Source organism: Oenanthe melanoleuca, chromosome 3 (genome assembly GCF_029582105.1).
Source record: "Oenanthe melanoleuca isolate GR-GAL-2019-014 chromosome 3, OMel1.0, whole genome shotgun sequence".
Classification (NCBI taxonomy): domain Eukaryota; kingdom Metazoa; phylum Chordata; class Aves; order Passeriformes; family Muscicapidae; genus Oenanthe; species Oenanthe melanoleuca.
The window spans coordinates 63,921,977-63,942,659 of record NC_079336.1 but is presented as its reverse complement, the minus strand read 5'-3'; the positions used below and the strand labels follow the sequence as shown (position 1 = coordinate 63,942,659).

Here is a 20,683-nt window from a genome sequence, read left to right as displayed (position 1 = left end):
CTGTGAAAGACAGGCTGTGTTCCTCCTGGCACTGACTGCCTCATCCATAATCCTGTCCCACCTCAGATGCCTCACAGGCGCAGTGAAGGTACAGCTGAAGCCTGTGAGAGATGATTTGTGAGCCAGGTGCAATTTAAGCACCAACAGCTAGAAAAAACTTATTTTTTTTATTTTTAAGTGAGCAGATCTGAGGTTTGAGTGACTTAGAACCAATAAATATGGATGTATTTTTTTTTACAGAGTAGCATTTCAGAGTGGAGCTAGAGTTGGAGCTCTTAACCTCAGAAGCTGGGACAGAGCCATACCATATATTTTTATGTGACAGTACAGGAAGAAGGTTATCATGTTTTAGTTAGCTCAAAGAAGTTAAGTCTGAAAAGTTACCTTTCTGCTAAAACCTAACCTCAGCTCCTTCTCCTCCCCTAAGACTGCGAAGCAATTTCACACTATAAAAATGTGAATTTTGAAAACACAGCTGCTTGCCCTGACTCCCTGGTTAGAGCAAAACTGAGCAAAAACAAATCTGGAGGAATTTAAACGCTATCTTTCTTCCTATTAAAAATGTCACTGGATAGTCTGCCAGAGTACTAACTGACCTCCAGAACCAGGGTGTGCATGTGATAGTCTGTCCCTCTCACTCCCTGTGTGACTGCAGGCATCATTCTCACTCCTATCCTTTGGTTCACGGGGATTGCTTAGTGATGCTGCTCTGGGAACTGCACATCTCCGACAGCAAATCCACAAATGTCTTTTATCTGAGCAAGATGTTTTCCTCCCCAGCTATTTACAGAATCCCAAGAAGTGTTAATCAGGAAGTTTCAAACAGTAAAGTATTTCCAGCTAAGAGCAGCTTTAACCCAAGGGGCAACTATTACTACTTCAGAAACATCAGCCTACAACCTTGCTGAAGTAAAAACAAATATCCCACTAGCACATTTAGATCATCATTGTCATCCTCAACACTCAGTGGTGTGGGATCACACCAAAATAATAAATTGTCTGAATTTACCAAGATATTGTGAGAAAAAGATTATTTAAACAGAGATCTGATTCTTGTAGTAGCCTGTTTTGGACTATCAGATTTATGGGTTTTCTGGTGATTTTTCAAACTCCATAGGATATGGAGTTGCATAATATCAGGTATAATAAATTTTATCTATTTTATCCTTATTTCAATATAACTTGTGTGTTAGTATCAGAGTTTTATAGATCATTTAATGTAAATTTCTTCTAGTTGTCTTAATTTTCAACCTGCCAAGTGACAGTAATCCAGTTGATGAGAAGAGTAATGGTAAATCTTCCCAAATTAAAGCGAGTTGTGTTATGGCTCCTTATGTACAAATTCTTGTGTCAGCTCAGCTCTGAGAAGTGCTCTCCTGGAAGTTGAGGAGCACAGGACTCCGGGATAAGCGTGCTGTTCAGACAGTAATGAATGAGATATCACTGCTAAGCAGCTAAGTTCCTCTGGCATCTGTCTTGACATTGGCAGTTTGAGCAATAATTTCCTCCCCAGATGCTGTGCAGAATGAGAGAGTTTGAGGTTAAAAAAATAATGGTCTGGCAGTAAACAGCTTTTTAGAAGTATTATTTGGAGACTTACTTAAACTTGTGCAATACTTTGTCTACAGTGTTAGGAATCAGAGTAAGTAACATATTAGATACAAAATATGTATCTTTGAATGATCTACCTGAAAGAGACTCCTACCTGCTGGACTTTCAAAACTTTCTCCCAGGACACAACCTTTCCAGCTTCTTTCCTTATATCCTGCTTGAATCAGTGGAAAAACTTGAATCTGGCTCTAAATATCAGGTTTTGGTTCTGTTCTGCAGATCTGTGAATTTATTTGCCTATTAGGGAATCTCACAGCTAATAAACAAAATAAAGAAATGTTTAATGATCCTCAGAACAATAAACATTAGCCAGCTCCATTTCCTTCTTTCCCATCAAATTCAATCACTATTCTAAAACTGGTTTCTGTAAAGTCAGTCAGTAAGAGGTAAATTTTCCCCTCTTGAGGACGAACCATTACTCAGCCTGCGCATCCTGATATTTAGCCCAACACTTGGCCCCGGCTGCTCTGCGTTCAGAGGCAACAGCGGGGGATGAAGCATTCTTCAGCTCCTCGAGGGGTCTGGATCACTGGAAAGGTCAAGCAAACAGAGTTAAAATAACCATGAGGCTTGCTGGCCAGCCAGCACTCTGGGTCCAAGATCAGCGGTGCTGCTGTGGTGACTAATGCAATTAAATCAGCTCTGGGTCCTGTACTGCAGGAACAATCTTACAGCGGTGCGTGCTGCCAGAGGGATTGCTCAAGCCTGGAAACCTCCCCCGTGCGCACAGACTTAATCACAACAGGCGCTTTTCGTGGAAAAACGTGGCACTGGCGGAGGGACTCGAGCCACTTCCCTGTAGGAAGCACCGGCAGGGAGCAGGCTCCAGTGTGCAGGAGTCTGTGGGTGGTGAGTGTGGCCTTTTGGGCTGCAAAAGCCATTTATTTGTTGGGAATGGCGGTAAAGCAGAGCCTGGAGGAACATGTACCAGGAGGACTTGCTGGAGAAGGGGCCAGCGAGTGCTGTGGGCTGGCTGCCAGTGCTGAGGATGCTTCCCCCTCCAAGCTGTGGCAGCCCCCAGCCTCTCCCAGAGAGGTGTTAGATGTCTGGCTGAGTCTGCTGTGGTTGTTTCTCAATTGTTTCTACCCTAAAAATTAGTAATTGGAATAACAGCGAGAAAGTAGATATCTGGAATTTGTCTGGAGTAAATGGCATGGATAGTTTCCCTGTTTTCCACTTTGTGATTGTGTTAGTGGAAAGCTGGAAGGAAAGGGTAGGAGGTCAAAGACAGCATCTGAGCCCCATGTATGTCACCCACTGTGCAGGTGCTTAATTCAGCAAAGTCTCCCTGTGGTAAGGTGACCCTTACAAGGAAAACAATTCTGCTTCCTTTCCTTCTCATCAGGTACTCCTGGCTTTGTCACAAGCTTCATTATCACATGCAAGGAGAAAAGCAGCATCTGTTTATGGCCATATATTAACACTAAGCACCATAAATTGTGTATGAACATGCAGTGTCAGCCAGGAGAGATCATCCTTCAGCTGCTGCTGTTGGCAACTGTTGAAGTTTGAGACATCCTGTAGGGTAACACAGGAGTGAGCTGCTCAGTTTTTAATGGAAAGGCCCTTTCCTATTCAATTTCAATTTTTACAGGGTTCTGGACAATTAAACTGGGGTTTGAGGTCTTACAGATTGCTCTTAGGCAAAAGAAAAGTGACCTCATGTTTGACCACTGTGGCTAAATCCATGTTGTTGCCACTGGTCCTAACTATGGAAAAAATGAGATACAAGGAAGGAAGCACAAGCTGCACCTTCCAGTCTTCCAGTAAGTCTCCCAAATTTAAGTATGTCCTGATGTAAAGCCTGCACTCACATCATAATCTTTTTAGCAGCCATAAGCAAAACTTAATCCCACAATCTCCTCAATTTATTAATTCTTGTGGCCTGTGAAGCAGCCTTCTGTAAACACCACCACAATATAACTGCACAGTCATGAACTATTATTTCCTTTCACTGATTTGATACCAGTTGATCATTGCATTGTGAAGACCCTGAGCAAACTGTTCTCTATTCACATTTTCCCTGGCCATCATCACTCCACTGCCCTTCACCCCTTTCTGCATCAGCCTCTCCATTCAGACCTCAGGGCTATTTAGCCTCTCTTCATAGGAAAGCTGTGCTGCACTGACCATCCCTGCCCTCATCCCGTGCTGCATCCAATTCTGACACAACTTTTCTGGGATAGCAGTGACCTTAATGATATTAAGTAGGTAAGATATAGATAAACATGCAAACTCCACAGCTTTTAAGTTAGGAAGGAAGTTACTCAATTAAATATTATTAACTCAGACAACTGAAAGAAAAATGTCCTCACTGCTTTGCTGACATGCACATTTGCCTTACAGCAAGCCCAGAAATGTCCTCTTGGACTCTTCCAATTGGCCAAGTCCTAGATTTGACCTAGCACAGAGCAAGGTTTGCCCAAAGCACATCTCCCTCTGAGAAAGGCAGCCCTCCAAAGGCACGAGGAAGGCAGGGGCAGCATGCATGGTAATGCTATGATTGGGGAAGAAAATGGGCAGATATAAGAGGTAGGAACTTAATGGGGTTAATTTTTGAGACACTTGAGGCTAAAATAAGGTTAATACTTTGGAGGGAAAGCACTGAGTGCAGGGTTAATGATAGGAGCCATAGTAGCCAAAAAGAAAGTGGGTAGGGTCATTGGAGCCCCTACAGGGAATTAGTATTTGTGCATAAAGAAGGCTGAATATGCTTATTTTAGGTGGGAAAAGTCTGTCTCTGTGTCCTTGAGAAGGCAAAAGATGCACAGAATAAACAAACAAACAAACAAACAAACAAATCCACACACCCATGCTTGGGTAATTATATCAAGATATATGCTAGGCTTCATTATGACACCAGTGCCAGCAATAGGATGGTTTATCATTTTTATGGATCAGGATGGGTGAATAAGTGCCTTAGTTCAGAGCAGCCCATGGAAGTATATAGAATAATATGTACATTTTTTTTGCTGTAAAGTAACAAAACTTAAAGGAATGACACATAGGCTTGGCTGCAGTCTTTGTGTAAGGTTATTAAAAGGTTTTGCAAAAAGTATTTCACAGCCTTATTCTCTTGCCCTTTCTGTAAGATACTTCAGCTTCTCCAAGGCACAGCTGGCTATCCAGGTGAATTGCTTTCCCATCTCTACCACAGAGGGAGGTATAAGCTGGCTCAGGATGAGGCAAGGACAACATAAACACTCATTTTAAGACAAATATAAAGTAGCCCCTGCAGCAAGACACAAAATCACGACAGTGATAATTTTCTGTTAAGCCCAGATTCTAGCTCTGAGTACAGGGAAGTGCTCTAGCAGACATGGGACTTTCCTCACTTTTGCACCTTCCCATCAAACCTGGTGACTCATGGGGGTCTGACTGAGCTGCCAGCTGTGCCAGCCCTGGCCTGCACAGCTGGGCTGGAGGGAGACACTCAGGTGGCACAGTGGGCATACATGGCTGTTCCTGGTTCTTGTAGGAGCCACGAGAAACAAAAGAAAAAAAAAAAGGGCTTGTCACAGACCTACATGAAATATTATTGAATGACAGGATAGTGAATTGCAGATCTTATTTTGTCTTGTTTTTTTGATGCCACTCAGAAATTTTATTGGAAAAAAGAAATACACTATTATTTATGACATTTCTGTCTCTTCCACACTGTCTCTCAGAGCTGCTTGGAAACCTCCCCAGCTCCCTGCTTTGTTTGGCTTTTTGTCTCTGTTTTCAAGAAATACAGTCTCATCAAAATGGAAAGAGATCCAAACTGCTGCACAGAAAATTGAGCCAATAGATTGGTCACCTGATTTGGAGCTTGGAGGATAACAGCACTAATAACAAACTAATTTAGTTTTTTTTTCCTTTCAGTAATACATTGCTCAACACTGAGGTTTACCCCTATCTTAAGGGTTGCTGCAAAAGTCAGATGGCATTGCAGATTTTTTTCAGAGAGGCGCAGCACACTAGTATGAGATGCAGAGAATAAAATGTGATTTGTTTTCAAGGAAAGGAGATTAGGAGAGATGTACTTACTTCTGAAAGAGAAATTTCCAAATTAATGGGATAAACACCATTCTAATACACATTAGTGTCCAGTCCTGGGAGGCTGGCCTTCCCTGGTTAAGCTGCAGACCGATCTGTTTCCTCCTGAAAGAAAATTCATTCAACCATTTCAAGAAAAAAATTAGGGAAAATTATATAATAACAACAATAACAATAATCCCTCAACTGTACTTATTCCTCTTCTGCCACTGAGCACTTGCTACCTCACTGCTTTAAGATCACAGCTATTGGCAAAGCCTGGGTCTTGTCCTTTTCATTTGCTTTCTTGTTAAAATGTAACAGAAACGATGAGAAGATTTAATTTATTTTGCACTGAAAATGGTCCAGCTCAAAGCGAGTCTTAATGCTGGCTGCAGCCACTGTGCACCACATGAATCTGTTCAACAGATTTGCCATAACACTGCAGGATCTGGATGGGATGTTCCCCAAAGTGCGCTTCTCCTGCTGCACCAGCTGAGCCTCAGCAGCAATGAGTGAGTTGTCTTGAGTGGAACACCCATGGCTGTGGTGTTCAACAGAGAGGAGCAGGCTGGAACAAGCACCTCAGCAGATATCTAATGACAAGGTGAGCAAGGAGAGGCAATGAGGAGAAAAGGGGGAGTGAAAACACAGTATCATCAAAGGACAGGCATAAGGGAAGATGGGCAGGAGGCAGGCATGGGGGCACGCAGAAGGACTCAGAAGAGCTGTGGTGGCTGGAGCTCCTTCCTCTTCAAATACAGCCAACTTTCATCTGTCTTTTTAAACACAGTATCTGGCTTTTTTCCTATTTCCTGTTACAAGCATGACTCAAACCAGCCTCAACCGACACAGCCATGAAACCATTCTTTCTCTTACTGCACTTACCTGCCTCATTTTATGTCTGCCCCAAGCTCCCTCAGTAATGTAGTCCACAGACCTATACATTTATTTTTTCCCCTTCTTTTAAATCTGCCACCTGGACAGGATCAAGTCCATCAATGAATGAGAGGAGCATCCTATAGGAAGAACATTCAGCTCATCAAGGCAGTTGTAGTGCTCTAGATAGGGTGAGTTGAGGCTGTACCAAAAATTGTAGTTGTTCTTTTCTCTACCTTCTAAGAGCACTGGGGTTTATGGTCTTTAAAAAAACTAAATGGAAGGCAGCAAGAGATTACTGTTTATTAATAGGCTTAAATACACAGATTCATTTCACAGACAAAAGGAGATAGAAAGAGAAAGTGTTAAACGTTTCATTTTAATTTGCCTTTGGCATAATTTCTGCCATAATTTCTGGTTTTATCTCCCAGTAGTTATACTACTTAGTTATCCAATAACCATTCTTACAACTCTAAGAACACAAAGGTCACACAAATACAGTAGATCAGAACTAAGAAAACTTTAATCTTTAGCAACATTTTTACTTGCTGCTTATCCAGTAATTCCAGCTTTAAATGGACCATACATGCTCATTTTGAAGAACCCTTTTAAAAAACTTTCAAAGTGCCTCATTCTAAAAGTAATATTTATGCAGTCTAACTTTGAAGATGGTGAAGACCAGAAGCTGCTTACCATAACAGAGAAACAACTTTATAGGCCATCACAGACTTGTATTAATTGAACAGAAGCAGGGAAAGTTAAAGCCAAAAATGCAGACAACATAGTTCCCTCCCTATGAAATAGCTGTTTATTGGATTTTATTTCTTTACTTTCCAGTAGATGGCAATCCAGCACTTGGCTAATAAAACAGTCCTGTGGAGACCCTTCTCTGTATACAAGTCTGTGGGGGCTGTGGTTATGTATTCTAAGTCCAACTTTGGACTGAGAACTTTATCCAAGTGAATCATTAAAGCAGTGTTTTATTATATTGCTGGTCAGCATGAGACAACACCAGAACAAATAAGACTTGAGAAGTGAATGTGGAAATGGCCTTTCAGAGCAGGGCAAGATTTTAAGTCTTTAATGGCTGCTTGTTGTTTTAGTTACGCCTCTTATATGGATTTTAGAAGACTTGGGAGGTAAAATTGTAAATTTTGTTATCTTCTCATTTGGAAGTTTACTTGCTCCCTGAATTATCTCCCTTCTGATTGACCTGCTCTCCAGTAGGTAGCTGTGTGTCACACAGTGTCTGTGCCTTGCCTGCTCAGTCACATTGCTCCAGGGACATTTCTGGGCTCGTCACTGGAAGATCAAACCCACAGAATGTCCTGTACAGATGTGGCTTAGAGAGGCTTACACTGTTTTTTTTGCTAATTGGCTCACTAGCAACAAGTGTGGGGCTGCTTATTTGGTCTACTGTCATCATTTGGGTTTTTTTGGTTATTTTTTAAAAAGGCCTTGGGTTTTAGATGTAATTGATGCAAAGGTGGTGACAAACCTTGTAGTGGCTGCTTCCTTTATAGGTTAAGCCAGCGAGCAGAAACTTTATGTCTGGGAAAACTTACAGTTTGTTTCATGTTCCCACTGCTATGTGTGAGGGAGGATGGATTGGATGTTGCAGTTCAGAGTTAGCCTCAGCCTGCTCATTACAGCACAGAAACATAAAACAGCAGCCCACGGTGGGAGCCTGACATGCCACCTTTCCCAGTGGTAATTGTCCTGAGCCAAGAGATGCCTCTTTTCGGGGAGAACAGCATGTAGTTCCCACAAATGAAAACAAAGGAGAACTTTTCCCTTGTCCTTAAATTGTTCCTATATTTTTAAGGAGTTTCTCCTTTAAAAATATATGCTTAAACTAACTTACTAAATGCATAATAAGGCAAGGCACGACCTCGCCTAATCCACACCAAATATATGCCTGAGAATGTCAGACTTCTGTGTTTCCAGAAGATAAGAAATGCTGCTCTTGTTTTTAAGACATTCATCAGCTTTCCCTTAATTTCTTCATCCAGCCCCTCCTTCTTTCCCTCCTGTCTCTCCCAGTAAGCCTCACTACCATCTCAGCTGTTCCATGAGCTGGCAGATCCCTTTTCCTTCCTCCTGTGCCCTTAATGCAGCCAGAGCAAATACAGAGGAATACTACAGAGATGGATTTTCACTTTGGCTGCTTGGAGGGACTGCCATGCTTGGGTGGTTCAGGCACACCTTGGGAGGGCATGAGGGAAGAAGAGAGGCACAGCCATTCCCACAGCACAGACAGGATTAAACAGAGCTAAGGAACCCTTTGGGGTTGATATTGGAAATAACTGAAAACAAATAAGAGAAATCAAATATTTCCTACTCTGGCACTGTGAAAACCTTGCACAAGCTTCAGGGTGCAACCTAACAGATCTTTGCAGTTTTCTCTAAGTACTTCACTTACATCACTTACATCTGTAGGATTTCACTGTTAGCCACTAAAGCTTCCTGCTTTCCTGGGCCTTTCACTGCTTGTGCTTCAATGCTCCCAGGAAAAGCAGTATTTCTCAGAATTAAAGAGTGCATATGGTATGAATTCTCTTTCAATTACCTGATTGAATTGAGTTTCTCTTCTCCAAATAGCATCTTGAATTCACAGAACTTTATGAAAGCTCTCAGCCAAGCAGATACACCTGGAAAAAGGAGCAGAAATAGTCACTAGCATGGAGGGTCTCCAGCTCACTGTTTTTTTCCTGCCTCACTTTCCATGTTGAACCTGGGATCTTTGTGAGACCCTGAGGAGGTATTCACCAGATCAGTGTCCTGTTAACTGTGTTTTCCCCAGGCCACTTACACTTCTTGGGCTGCATGCACAAGCCACTTTTGTTAGTGCATACTCCTAAGTGAGGACCAGACAATAACCAGAACTTGACAAAACCTAGACTTTGGTCTTCTTACAGGCCAAACGTAACATGACAGAGGAAGGCAGTAGGATGCACCTCACAAAGATGCAACAAGTGAGGCTGAATCTTGGTTTACTGTGTATGCAGATAACCATAGACAAATTTGTTTATGTGTTCCTGAGCATGAAACAACTCTGAAGCTTTACCTGCAAGGTTAAACACTGTGCTGCAAACACCAAGGGAAACATATCTAAACACAGACAGGCATTGCGTGGAAGCTTGGGCCATTACTTATGATGTGAATTTGCATGAATCCTCACAAACTCAGATAGAAGCCTCCCATATTCCTAAAGCAAAACACTACTGATGTAATTGCTAAAATATACACAAAAGAAAAAAGAAAACAAACAAGTTTTTGAATGCCTTCCAGAGGTTTCCTATGGGCCAAAAAGCATTTTTTGACTCATGCTCTCATGTGTGTTAGAAAGCAGCCTGAAACCTTTCCTTACTTTGCCATGAGGCTGGGGAGAAGAAAACTGAGAAGGCAGCAGTTGGTCCCAAGACATATTCTAAAATTAAAAAAAAGTCTCTTTACAAAGGAAGTGGTTCAATGAATTGAGAGAGCCTCTTATCTCTCATTTCATTAGATGACTTTATTAAGCACATAAGCACTTTTTTGTGTAATTGCATTGATCTAAGCCATTTTTCTGCTCTCCAGAAATCGCATGCTCTAAATACAAAACAACTTCTATACTTCTATGATGCTTTTATATTCATAAGGAAGTGCAGCCTGTGCTGCTCAGTAACAGCAGTAGATCTGATTGCAATGGAGGCAGGAACAGGGCAATCCTGCTTCTCACTATCAGCAAATGTGGCCTTACTCATGTAGCAGTTCCTCTGGATGGCAGGCAATTCAGTGCTGCTAAAAGAAAACAAAAAGGTATGCAGTGCTTGCCTGCAGTCTCAGTATGCTCAGGAGTGTCACTAACCTTGCTTTCAGATAGCCAATCTTGCTTTCAGATAGCCACACACCTCAGGTGTGTCGACAGGATTGCAAATTCATTTATTTTTTGGCTTTGTAGGATTGCTGGGACCTGAACACACCTGCAAGTTGAACTAACCTTAGCTCTCACTACCAAGCTCGTTCCAGTGGGCACTCTGGATATCAGAATGGAAGAGAGGCTACTGTCACACTGCTAGTGCTGTACAGAACAGCTCACCACAGGGCTGAGGTGGCATTGCATGGGTTTTTTAATCAGCATTGAACTCACCAGAGAGACCATCCAGTTACACTCTTCGAAGCAAAGAAATGGTGGCGTGTTTTCTTGTTTGGCTAAGTGCAAATGGAGCCACTTCAATCAGAACTTTTAAAGTGAGTGCTAGTATTGCGTTACAGCTTAGTCATGCTTCAGTAAAACATAAAAAAAATTAAAATTGTAACTTCTATTTTTAGTACCTGGGGAGTATATATTCATTACCATAGAAGTCAGTGGAGCCAAAGAGAAAAAAAACCCAAAAAACCAAAAAACAAAAACCAGTAGATTGATAGTCTAAATTCACAAGGGTCTCTCCTTAAAACAGGATTAGTGGACATAAATACCAGTCTTGTTTTCACAAATTTGCACATCTGTGTATGCAATTTGTGGCTAAATGAAAAAATGCAACTTGTGGGAATTTCAGAATAGCATATGCATAGTAGCATAAGGAATGTAGAACTTGTCAGGGATGCAAAGGGCTCTGCCTACCTGGGATGGGATCCACCTTGGGAGAGCCTAGCCCAGAACCTCCAAGGCTACACAGGACTCATCTCAGAGATGGTGAACTTAAGCAGACTCAATAAACAACAAGGCTGTTTGGAATGCAAAATTGTAATCCCAACTTACCTTTCTCTCCTACTCAAACCTGTATAGTCTTGGAAGCAGCTTATCCCACCAGGCATCTTTCTGTTTGACCATAGGCACCCATATTTTCCATGAACTTCAACTGCAGCAGGCCAAGAAACAATATTCCTTTGAAATAAGATCTATGGTTTTGTTGTAGTCTAAATCTTTTGGGAAGAATACTACTTCTATAAATGTCCTGAAAAGTTTTTAAAGTGGGCTCGGAGTCTTTCTGGTGTAGAATATTAGTAAGTCTAATTTACATGTGCAAAAATTCTTCTGCTTGGAGACAGGCCCAAACCCACTGGAAATGACAGAATCTCAGTAATATCAGAGCTTTGGGGTCAGGACTTGAACAGTATCAGTGTACCTGTAAACACACTCATGCAGGCACAAGCTCAGCACAGACTACTTGTGTGGCAGAATTGAAAGAAACCAATAATGATACCCACTCATGCAGTGAAAGATTGCAGTGCCTGCAAAAGGGCAAGGCTAGGACTAATAAGAATCAGAATCACAGAATGTGCTGAGCTGGAAGGGACCCACAAGGATCATTGAGACAAACTCCTGTCCCTGCACAGCCCCATCCCAAGAGTCACAAGTCACACCATTTGTTTTGTACAGCTTCCCGAGTGCTAAAGGAGCATCCTTCAGCGCGCTCCTGAGGTAGCTCTGGTGCTACATGTAACATTACATTCACAGCTTCTAAGTCTCTGTGGGCTTACACGTGAACCCTCTGCTCAGGCATAAAGTTTCTTTTTCTAAGTATTAGCAGCAAGAATTTTTAGCACATTTCTCCTACATCCCGTTTTCTGGTGCAAACACATATGGAAAGAGAACTTCTAGAATAAGGATAGGTATGTATGTGTTGGGGGCTGGTGGAGTTTGTTTTTGGCAGCAGCTACTGTGGTTAGCACACATTTGGATCAAACACAGCAGCGAAACGCTGGGAGCAATAGATGGGGGCTTTGTGTTTCAGTTGCTCCCAACGCAATCCTGGACCATAGCAATCCTGGAAAGGAAGCAATACTCCTTCCAGCTGCAGCAATGGCAAGCGCCCTGGCTTTTCAAGTGTTTGTTTTGTTTTTATTTCTGTTTTGTTACTTGAGAGAGCCTTGGAAACAGCGGGTCCCGCCAGCGCCGCGCGCCCTCTGCCGCCGAGCGCCCTCAGGGCCCGCGCCCCCTGCGGCTCCCTCAGCCTCGGCTCCCTCAGCCCCGGCTCCCTCAGCTCCCTCAGCCTCGGCTCCCTCAGCCCCTCAGCCTCGGCTCCCTCAGCTCCCTCAGCCCCCTCAGCCCATCCCAACCAATGCTCGCCACGGGGGCAGCGAGAGTTCCCCCTGCTGCCCGGGGCAGAAGGAGATTCCGCTGTCTGGATCCAGCCCAAAAGATTCTTTTGTTTTCCACTTCGTGGCGTTTCCTGAGTTCAGTTTCCGGCTACAGCCCCCTCCTCGTTCCTTGGGGCTAAATCCACCACGGATTAACTTCAAGCTGTTGCTATGAGGAGCTGGCAGCACGCTGTTAGGCAGCTAAGCATACCCATTAATTACACAGCAAATTTAACCAGACCAGCAAGTGCAAAACATCAAGAAGTTTCTCAAGTGAGCAGGAAGAAGTGCCACGAGTCTGTCCCAAGGCTCCTTTCCCCAAACCCTGGGCATTGGCATCTCTTTCCAGACTGGAGACATTACCTGCGTGCTCAGGAGTTACAGCACCTCACCAGCCAAACGAAGCAGAGCTGCATTTGCAAACCAGGTTTGAAATCCCTTCTTGCAGGCAAGAGATGTAACTACAGCTCCACAGCGTTGTATTCACAGGCCTTCCTCTGCATTCACCTGTTATTAATCATTCCACTGCAACATGGAGACCTGGGAGACCTCTCACACATACCTCACTGAGCCCAGCAGCTGGACATTCACAGGCTATAACACAGCTTGGGCAGGACTGAGTCACATCATATAATTTAACAGTTGCTTCTAGTCCTGAATTATCAGGGCTTTTAATATTTCAAATTTGTTAAACCTTTTTTTCCTGCTGTAGATATGTTGAGAGTGCTTACAAGGAGAGGAACTAGAGGCTTGGTAAATTACAGGGCGAGGGCCAAAGATATAAGCAAGAAAATTACATCACTGGATGCTGCTACCCAAGCACTAAATAGAGGATCTGTTAAGCAAAATTAAAAACAACAACAGAAAAGAGAGAGACCATGGAAATTTATTTACTTTTTATCTATGAACAGTATGACATATAATTATAGACAAGTTTTGATACACAGGAAAACCCTTTTGTCAACCATTTTTTTTGCTAAATGAAACAGCACAATAATCTTTACACATTCATATTTTGTTTTTGTTTTTTTTTCTTTACAATACACAGCTTTCTTGGGTTGAAGCAAACTGCAGGACATATTGAGTACTGGTATATTACAGCTACTTACATCATTTAAGAACAGCAAATGGAGAAAAATAAGTTATTTAAATATTGATTTCATATACAGAAAGTGCAACTTTGTTAGTTGTTACATAACTTGCTTGACAGTTTTGATTCCCTAAAGGGTGTCAATTAATGCTAGAAGTATCTTGGACTGAAAGTATTATTTATTCTAAAAATAATACAGTACAACTGCACAGCTGTGACTTGGTGAATCGACCACTATTGCTGCTCTTAGACATGATGGCCTGTTTGAACAATGCAGTGTTTAATGCTTCTGATCATGCTCCCAGTCTGCATCCACAGCCAGGCTCATATAAGAGCATAGGGAATTACCACCTGGGTAGCAACCAGGTTATTGATCAAAGCATATGATTATGATGGCATTTGGTAATATTTTGGGCTAGCTGCTTCTATTGTTAAATAGCTGTTTGAGTTACTAAGATACAATGGATAGATACATAACCTGGTGAGCCTGAGCAGAGCAGATGAGGGTTCCAGCAGCAGGTTTCTTCTGTGCTTTCTAAGAGTTAATGAGTGAACTTTTGCTTAGAGCACTGAAGGTTGCAAGAAGATACAAGAGGTTATGGCTCTCATAATGCACCACCTCACCTGCCTGGAGAATGCCACAGGTCACTGAAACCACAGCAGGGAAGCTCAAACACTGCGAAGCTTAAGGCTTTTATAGATTAGAATATAAACTAAAACTGAAATTCAAGTAAGACTACAAAGCACAGTCTTTAAAACAAAACAAAACAAAACAAAACAAAACAAATATTAAAACTCATAAATTTCCAACTGCTTACTCCAGTCCTGATGGGTATGATTTGGTTTCCCTGGGTTACATAATAATTTAAACAAAATGGATTTACAAAGAAAATTTGGCAAACAGGTTTAGCTTATTCCCATAATTCTCCTTCTGTTATTAAGAGAGGGGAAACTGATTAATATGGGATAGCTTTATTACATGACTTTTCTTCCCTGCAACACATGGAAATTTGTTTCCTATTTTATTGCTATAGTCAGCTTGGACTTATCCCTTGCTCCAGTGTAACTGCTGTCCACTTACTTCTACTCTGTTCTGGTCCCTGTCAGCAATCCCAGGAAGTCTCAATACTCTTTCCATCTCCTGCTTACTGATAGTCACCATGTAAGCCTCAGAGAGGAACAAGAGAAAAAAAAATAATTATTAAAAAAACTTTTTTTTTTAACCTTTTTTTCTATTTTGTTTTAGAATCATAGAATATACTGAGCTACACAAGGGGATCCATCAAGTCCAACTCCTGGCCCTGCACAGCACCATCCTCAAGAGTCACACCATGTACCAGAGAACGTTGTCCAGACATCTCTTGAACTCAGACAGGCTTGGAGCAGTGACCTTCCCTGGGGAGCCTGTTCTAGTGCCCAACCACCCTCTGGGTGAAGAATCTTTTCCTGATATCTCCAACCTAAACCTCCCCTTCAGGCCATTCCTTTGGGTCCTTTTCCTGGTCACCAGAGAATAGATCAGTACCCGCCCCTCTGCTTCTTCTCATGAGGATGTTGAGACTGCAATGAGGTCTCCCCTCAGTCTCCTCCAGGCTGAACAGATTCAGCTGTTCCTCACAAAGCTTCCCCTTCAGACCCTTCACCATCCTTGTGGCCCTCCTTTGAATGCTCCCCAATGGCTTAATGTCATTTTTACATTCTGGTGCCCAAAACTGCACACAGGACTTGAGGCGAAGCTGCACAGATTTTCACCAGCTGTACAAAATATGTCTGCTTTGTGTCTCCTGATTCTGTCATATCAGAATATGCTGCTTATCAGACATCAAAGAGAATATTACAGAGCTTTGCTTGAGAACAATTTCAAGTTGCATCAGTGACTTAGGTGCCTTCATATGATGTGCGCAGTAGACAATGGTGAAATGCAAAATGTGGGAAGTAAACCTAACAGCTATCAATTCTACCAAGAGGCAAATTAATTATCATCTGTAGTAAAATCCACTTAAAACATGACCATGAAAGGGCCAGATACAGTAAGGAATCAGGGAGTAACCATAGTTTTCATTCATCAATCTGACAGCATTTTATCAGAAGTCATTAGCTCAGTATGAGACTGGGATAATTGGGGCACCAAACAGTGAAGTGCCTTGTCTGGTTTTATACAGTAAATTGATGCCAGAACTGACATTGGAAACAGCCACACATTCCAGGACCTGTGCCCAGGTTTCTATTCTACCTCCCTTTACCTGCCACACTAAGCTTGCTTTGTCTCCCATGGAGCATTTGCACTACAAGGAGCTGAAGGACACACCATATATAGACCCCAAAGAAAACGCTGGTCATGTGCTATTCATGATAATTTGTATTTGGTATATAAAATTTGTACCCAATATAGAAAAATAAAATCTGTCATTAGTCACATATGTGACTGGAACGTTTCACATGGAGTTAGGCAGGAAAATGTCACTGCATCATGAAAAATGGTTCATCACATTTGCCAGAACAATGCTCTTTTTTAGGGAAAGGTAATATTAATGCAGTTGTGAGGGATATCAACTGTTCTAAAAATCACAGTGTTCATAAGACTGAGGATTTTCTTGTCCATGCAATGGAATTACTGTGTCTAATGATTTCTATGGGACACAATTTGCTTTTTCAATGCAAGTGAATTTTCATTTGCAAAAACCCACTGTTTGGAATCAATATGGTCAGGATACCAAGTCAAAGCTGCAGCATAATGATTGACAATATAACACAGTACACAGAATATGATTAAAATGAAAAGCAGTTACATATATACAAGGCAGTATATTTTAGAACAGTTTAGTAACAACAGTAAATGCAGACTGTAGTGAACAAGGAGTTAACCTGACAATTGAAACCTAGCATAACCCTGCATTTGTAAAAGCACCTCTACAACACAGGAGATGTTATGATGAGGCATTTTATAGAAGCTACTTCAGCTGGAAACCACCCTAAATGCAACTTAAGTGTGACAGGTTGAAACAAGGCTTGGGAAATGTGAATACAGGTAAAATGAACACTAGGTAACTGCTTAAAAGTTTATTTTAAGGCAAATAAAAAGCTGATTGCTAGAAAGCAGTTATAAAAATGACCTCAGCTCTGTACAAATAAAAAGAAGCTTTCTGACTCTTCGTGGATTAGTTGCATTGAAGTGACAGAGATGGACCACACTGAAAACTAGTTTCAGTCCATCAACTTCAGCCTAGCTGAAGGCTTTGTGGCAACTGGAACCTACACCAAGCAACAGCAAAGATGACTGAGGAGGGCTTTGTGTTTAGCTCTAGACTGCTAAAATAAACAAAAGGCATTTGCCAAACAGCTTCTACTGGAATTTGCACCTTGATTTGTACCTGGTCTTTAGGACTGATTTCAGGTACCAGGAACAAAAGACCTGTTACTAGTATCACTATCACAAACTCGAGGAAAATGTGCAAGGGTCCCTTAATTGCGTGAAGCTGTCTGATTTTCAGGCCAACCCTGTGCAGTTTATGAAATAGGAATACTTTAGATGGGAGTGAGGGTGGAGGGAAGTACCACATCTGTTACCTGGTGGCTGCCTCTCTTCTCCTTCAGTCGCCTTTCATATCCTTTGAAGGAGGTATCTGCCTGTCCTGGGGAGCCACTTCCTTGATCTCTTTAGCTATGTGAAGTAATTAGAGTGATACTGTTGCAGGAAGAAGCAATGGACTCTGGACCAGGCAATGTCATACTATGGAGCATGTTAAATTGCCTCTGGATCAAGAGGTTTGAAGAGTCTTGCTGCTGCCAGGAGCTTGCTTATGTGCCTTTCCTCTGTGATGCCAGCTTTTTGAAGGCAAGTTTGTGACAGAGAAGGCACTTTGCTCAGTGTGTTGAATCCTGCTTCTGTGAGCAGGCTGGAATACATAGGCAGACCAATGGAAATCAGCCAGTCAGATACAGAGGTGATGAGTCCTGGGGATACAGGCTTACGGCAAATTTCTGTGAGTCCTCCGCTTGGAATCTAGGGAGTAAAAAAACGGGAGAACAGAGAACCCATAATGTTAAACGCATCTGCTTGTTTCACAACAAGTCTTTTTTTTGTTCGTTTTCTCTTCCAAACTGGTAGAATTTGATAGCAGATGTTCTAACTTCTCTCATGTCATATTTGTCAGTGTGAGAGTGGTGTGGGCTGAAAGGCTCAGATCCCTTGGCTAGAAGCAGTGATAACAATTTTGGCAATATAGACAGAGTGGGCAGTATCCAGCTGCTTGGCTGACTTTCATGTACTATTCTGAATTAGTTTGAGATCAGTGAAGAATACCCAGTAACAAGACTTTTCAGAGTCATCCATTTAATTTCTCAGTAAGGCAAGAGAATACCAATTTTGCCTATTACCTCCTCAGACTGCCCATTAAAAACCATTAAAATTTTTGGTGGTTTCTCCCTTCTGCTTTTGCTGAGGAGAAGTGGACACTAGTACAGTTTAAGAAATGAAGAAGGAGTGTAAAGCCTTTCAAATTTTAATACAGAAGCATTTAAAACATGCCACCCTTAGTGAGTAAGTCTCTGTTACCACTGCTTGCAGTTTGCTTAGACTTTTAAGACCATTATTCGGTCAAGAGAGGGCTATCCACTCTCCTTTCCACTACTGACTGTTCTCCTTTGGGTCTGGGGGAGGTACCTCCTGTCCCTGCAGTACCTCTACCTATGTTGAACCTGCTGGATGAACATAAGGAGCACTTCTGTACCAGGATTTTTCAGGTATCTCCCTTTACTACTAGTCAGTCCTTTCAAAAGTCTGCTCACAAATAAGAAAATCTGCTTTATGGAAATACTCACGGCCATGCGATGCTGCTTCCTCAGCTGCTTTACCCGGATTTGGTCCATGTTTGTAGCCACATCCTTTTCAGGCTGCTCTAAGTCTTCAGAGTACCTCTGTACCAAAGCCTCAGGAATGCCACAGCGACCATGCTGAATGTTCCCAGCCAGACACAAAGGAGAGAAGACAGATTAAAGAAGTGCATTTATATAGACCAAACCAACCAATGCAAAAAGAGAAGTGCAGGATGGGAACAAGAAGGAGCTTTCCTTGAGGTCCCATAACAACTGAAAAAGCAATCCCTAAAAGTCTCCTTTCTTCAGCCCACAAAAAGATGTACTAGTTGATGCTATCAATTCAGAGATCCTTGGAAACATAAAATCTAATCGTTACTTCCTTTTTCAGCTCTACTCCCTGACATTAGCAGAGAAAGTCACATTCCCATGCCCAGTGCCACCAAAGTACCAGTGGTCTGAAAAGATGAAGGTTCAGAATAAGTCTGGGATTTCTGAGTCCCAGAAACCACAACACAATAATTACTTTAGGCATAAAGTCTGATAGCAAAGACAAACAAGTTATAGAATATCTAATGTTCCAATGATTATTGGTTTATGCTACCCACAAAAAAACGACAATACAATGAATGACAGACTATCCTTTGGAATGCTAGCAGAGTAAAACCACTGTAGTGATTACCACTTACCTTGTCTGAGTACGGTTCTTCAGTAAGATCAATGTCTTCAGACTGCAGCTTGTTTTCTATCACCATTTCCAGATCCATTCCTCTGCTGCAAGAGACTTTCCTTGCTGATGCAGGACCAAGCTTTACCACATGCTGCTGAACACTAGCAGTCTCTGGGAGCTCCGACAGCCAGGGTGGCAGTGGGCTAGGAGGGCTACTGGGCTCCTGTTCAGAAGATGTCCTATGGACAGGTACTCCATGACAATCAATGGGAGTGGATGAGCTGGTCTTTTTTACTGGCAAACATGGTGCTTCTAAACTTGAGTTGTTTCCACTTGTGGGAGGATGATATAATCCATTAGAAAGGCGTTCTCGGCATTTTTTGGCAGGGACAGGTGGCGGCTGAGAAGGATTTTTTGGTTGCATTCTTGTCTCATTTGTGCTTTTTTGCTCAGCTTCTAGACCTCCCTTGAGGACTGGAGCATAATCAGCCTGTGCAAGGTCATGAAAACCTTTACTCTGTATTTCCAGAGGTGTCCTTGCTGCATGATGCATCACTAAGGCAGGCTGAGCTTCACAGTTTTTCAGGGGGAATGGAGCAGGCTTTCCACCTGCAGTCTCCATTAAAGAGCAGTTCAATTCCTTAGCTCTTCCCTTCTGAGAATTAGCAGCTCCTTTGCCCTGCTTAGCCATGACATCATCTACCTTACAGCTGCCTCCATGAGACTCAGGTGGCAAGGCAGAGCCAGTTGCCTTTTTAGCTATATCCAGTGAATCCTGAGGAAATGAACCTACTTTCTTGTTAGTGTCCTGTAAGTTAGTATTGGGTTCTCCCTGGAGATCATCCAGTGACTGAGATCTTGGCCATGTATCTACACCCTGGGGGCCATCCAGAGTTTCATAGCTTCGACACACAGCAACTGGTAAACTTCTGCGGTTCTTCTTGAAACCCATGACAGCCGGAGGCTTGACAGAGCTCTTCAGAGCACGATGTGCACAACCCAGCCGGCTTTCCTTTTCCCCTGGCTGTAGAGTTTCTATTGACTTGGTCAGTGGAAGTGTGGGATAATTTGATAGCTGATTTCTGCTGAAATCCCTGAAGCTATGCTCACTTGCTGATTTTGAGGGTGGAAGACAGGTCCTTCGAGTTTTACCTAGAAACAAATAAATCCACCATTTAAAATAAAATCTGCAGCATAAATAATATCCCTTCCAAATGCTTTTGAGACAATGATTTATTCCCTTTTTGTTAATTCTAAATGTAGAAGAACTCACTGGCATTTCAAGCATAAAGAATTTATTTGAATTTCAGCTTTATTAGTAAATGTTATCTGTTAAATGCATCCAAAATATAATATACTTTATATACTTTTAAATATAATATACTTAATATACTTTCTACCTACCAATTTCCAGAGATTTGAGGTTTAGCTCATATAAACCTTCTTCAATGCAGAAATACTGTATCCTACAGTTAGAACTGATACCCTATACTCATTGTACGAAGTGGTTTGACAGGCCTCCCTGAGAAAACTCA

General features: G+C 42.1%; 1 protein-coding gene across 7 annotated transcripts in view; it reads right to left on the bottom strand.

Moving 5' to 3' along the window:
- Nucleotides 1-13,441: 13,441 nt before the first annotated feature.
- The window catches only part of LOC130250733 (SAM and SH3 domain-containing protein 1-like), a 521,685-nt gene continuing 514,443 nt past the window's right edge, over nucleotides 13,442-20,683 (bottom strand). For all 7 annotated transcript variants that reach the window (XM_056486743.1, XM_056486745.1, XM_056486746.1 and 4 more), the window contains 3 exons: nucleotides 19,168-20,300; nucleotides 18,485-18,616; nucleotides 13,442-17,666 (listed from right to left, as the gene is read on the bottom strand). In XM_056486743.1, the coding sequence (XP_056342718.1) occupies nucleotides 17,406-17,666; nucleotides 18,485-18,616; nucleotides 19,168-20,300 (1,526 nt within the window). In that variant the 3' untranslated portion in view covers nucleotides 13,442-17,405. The remainder of the gene's footprint in view (nucleotides 17,667-18,484; nucleotides 18,617-19,167; nucleotides 20,301-20,683) is intronic.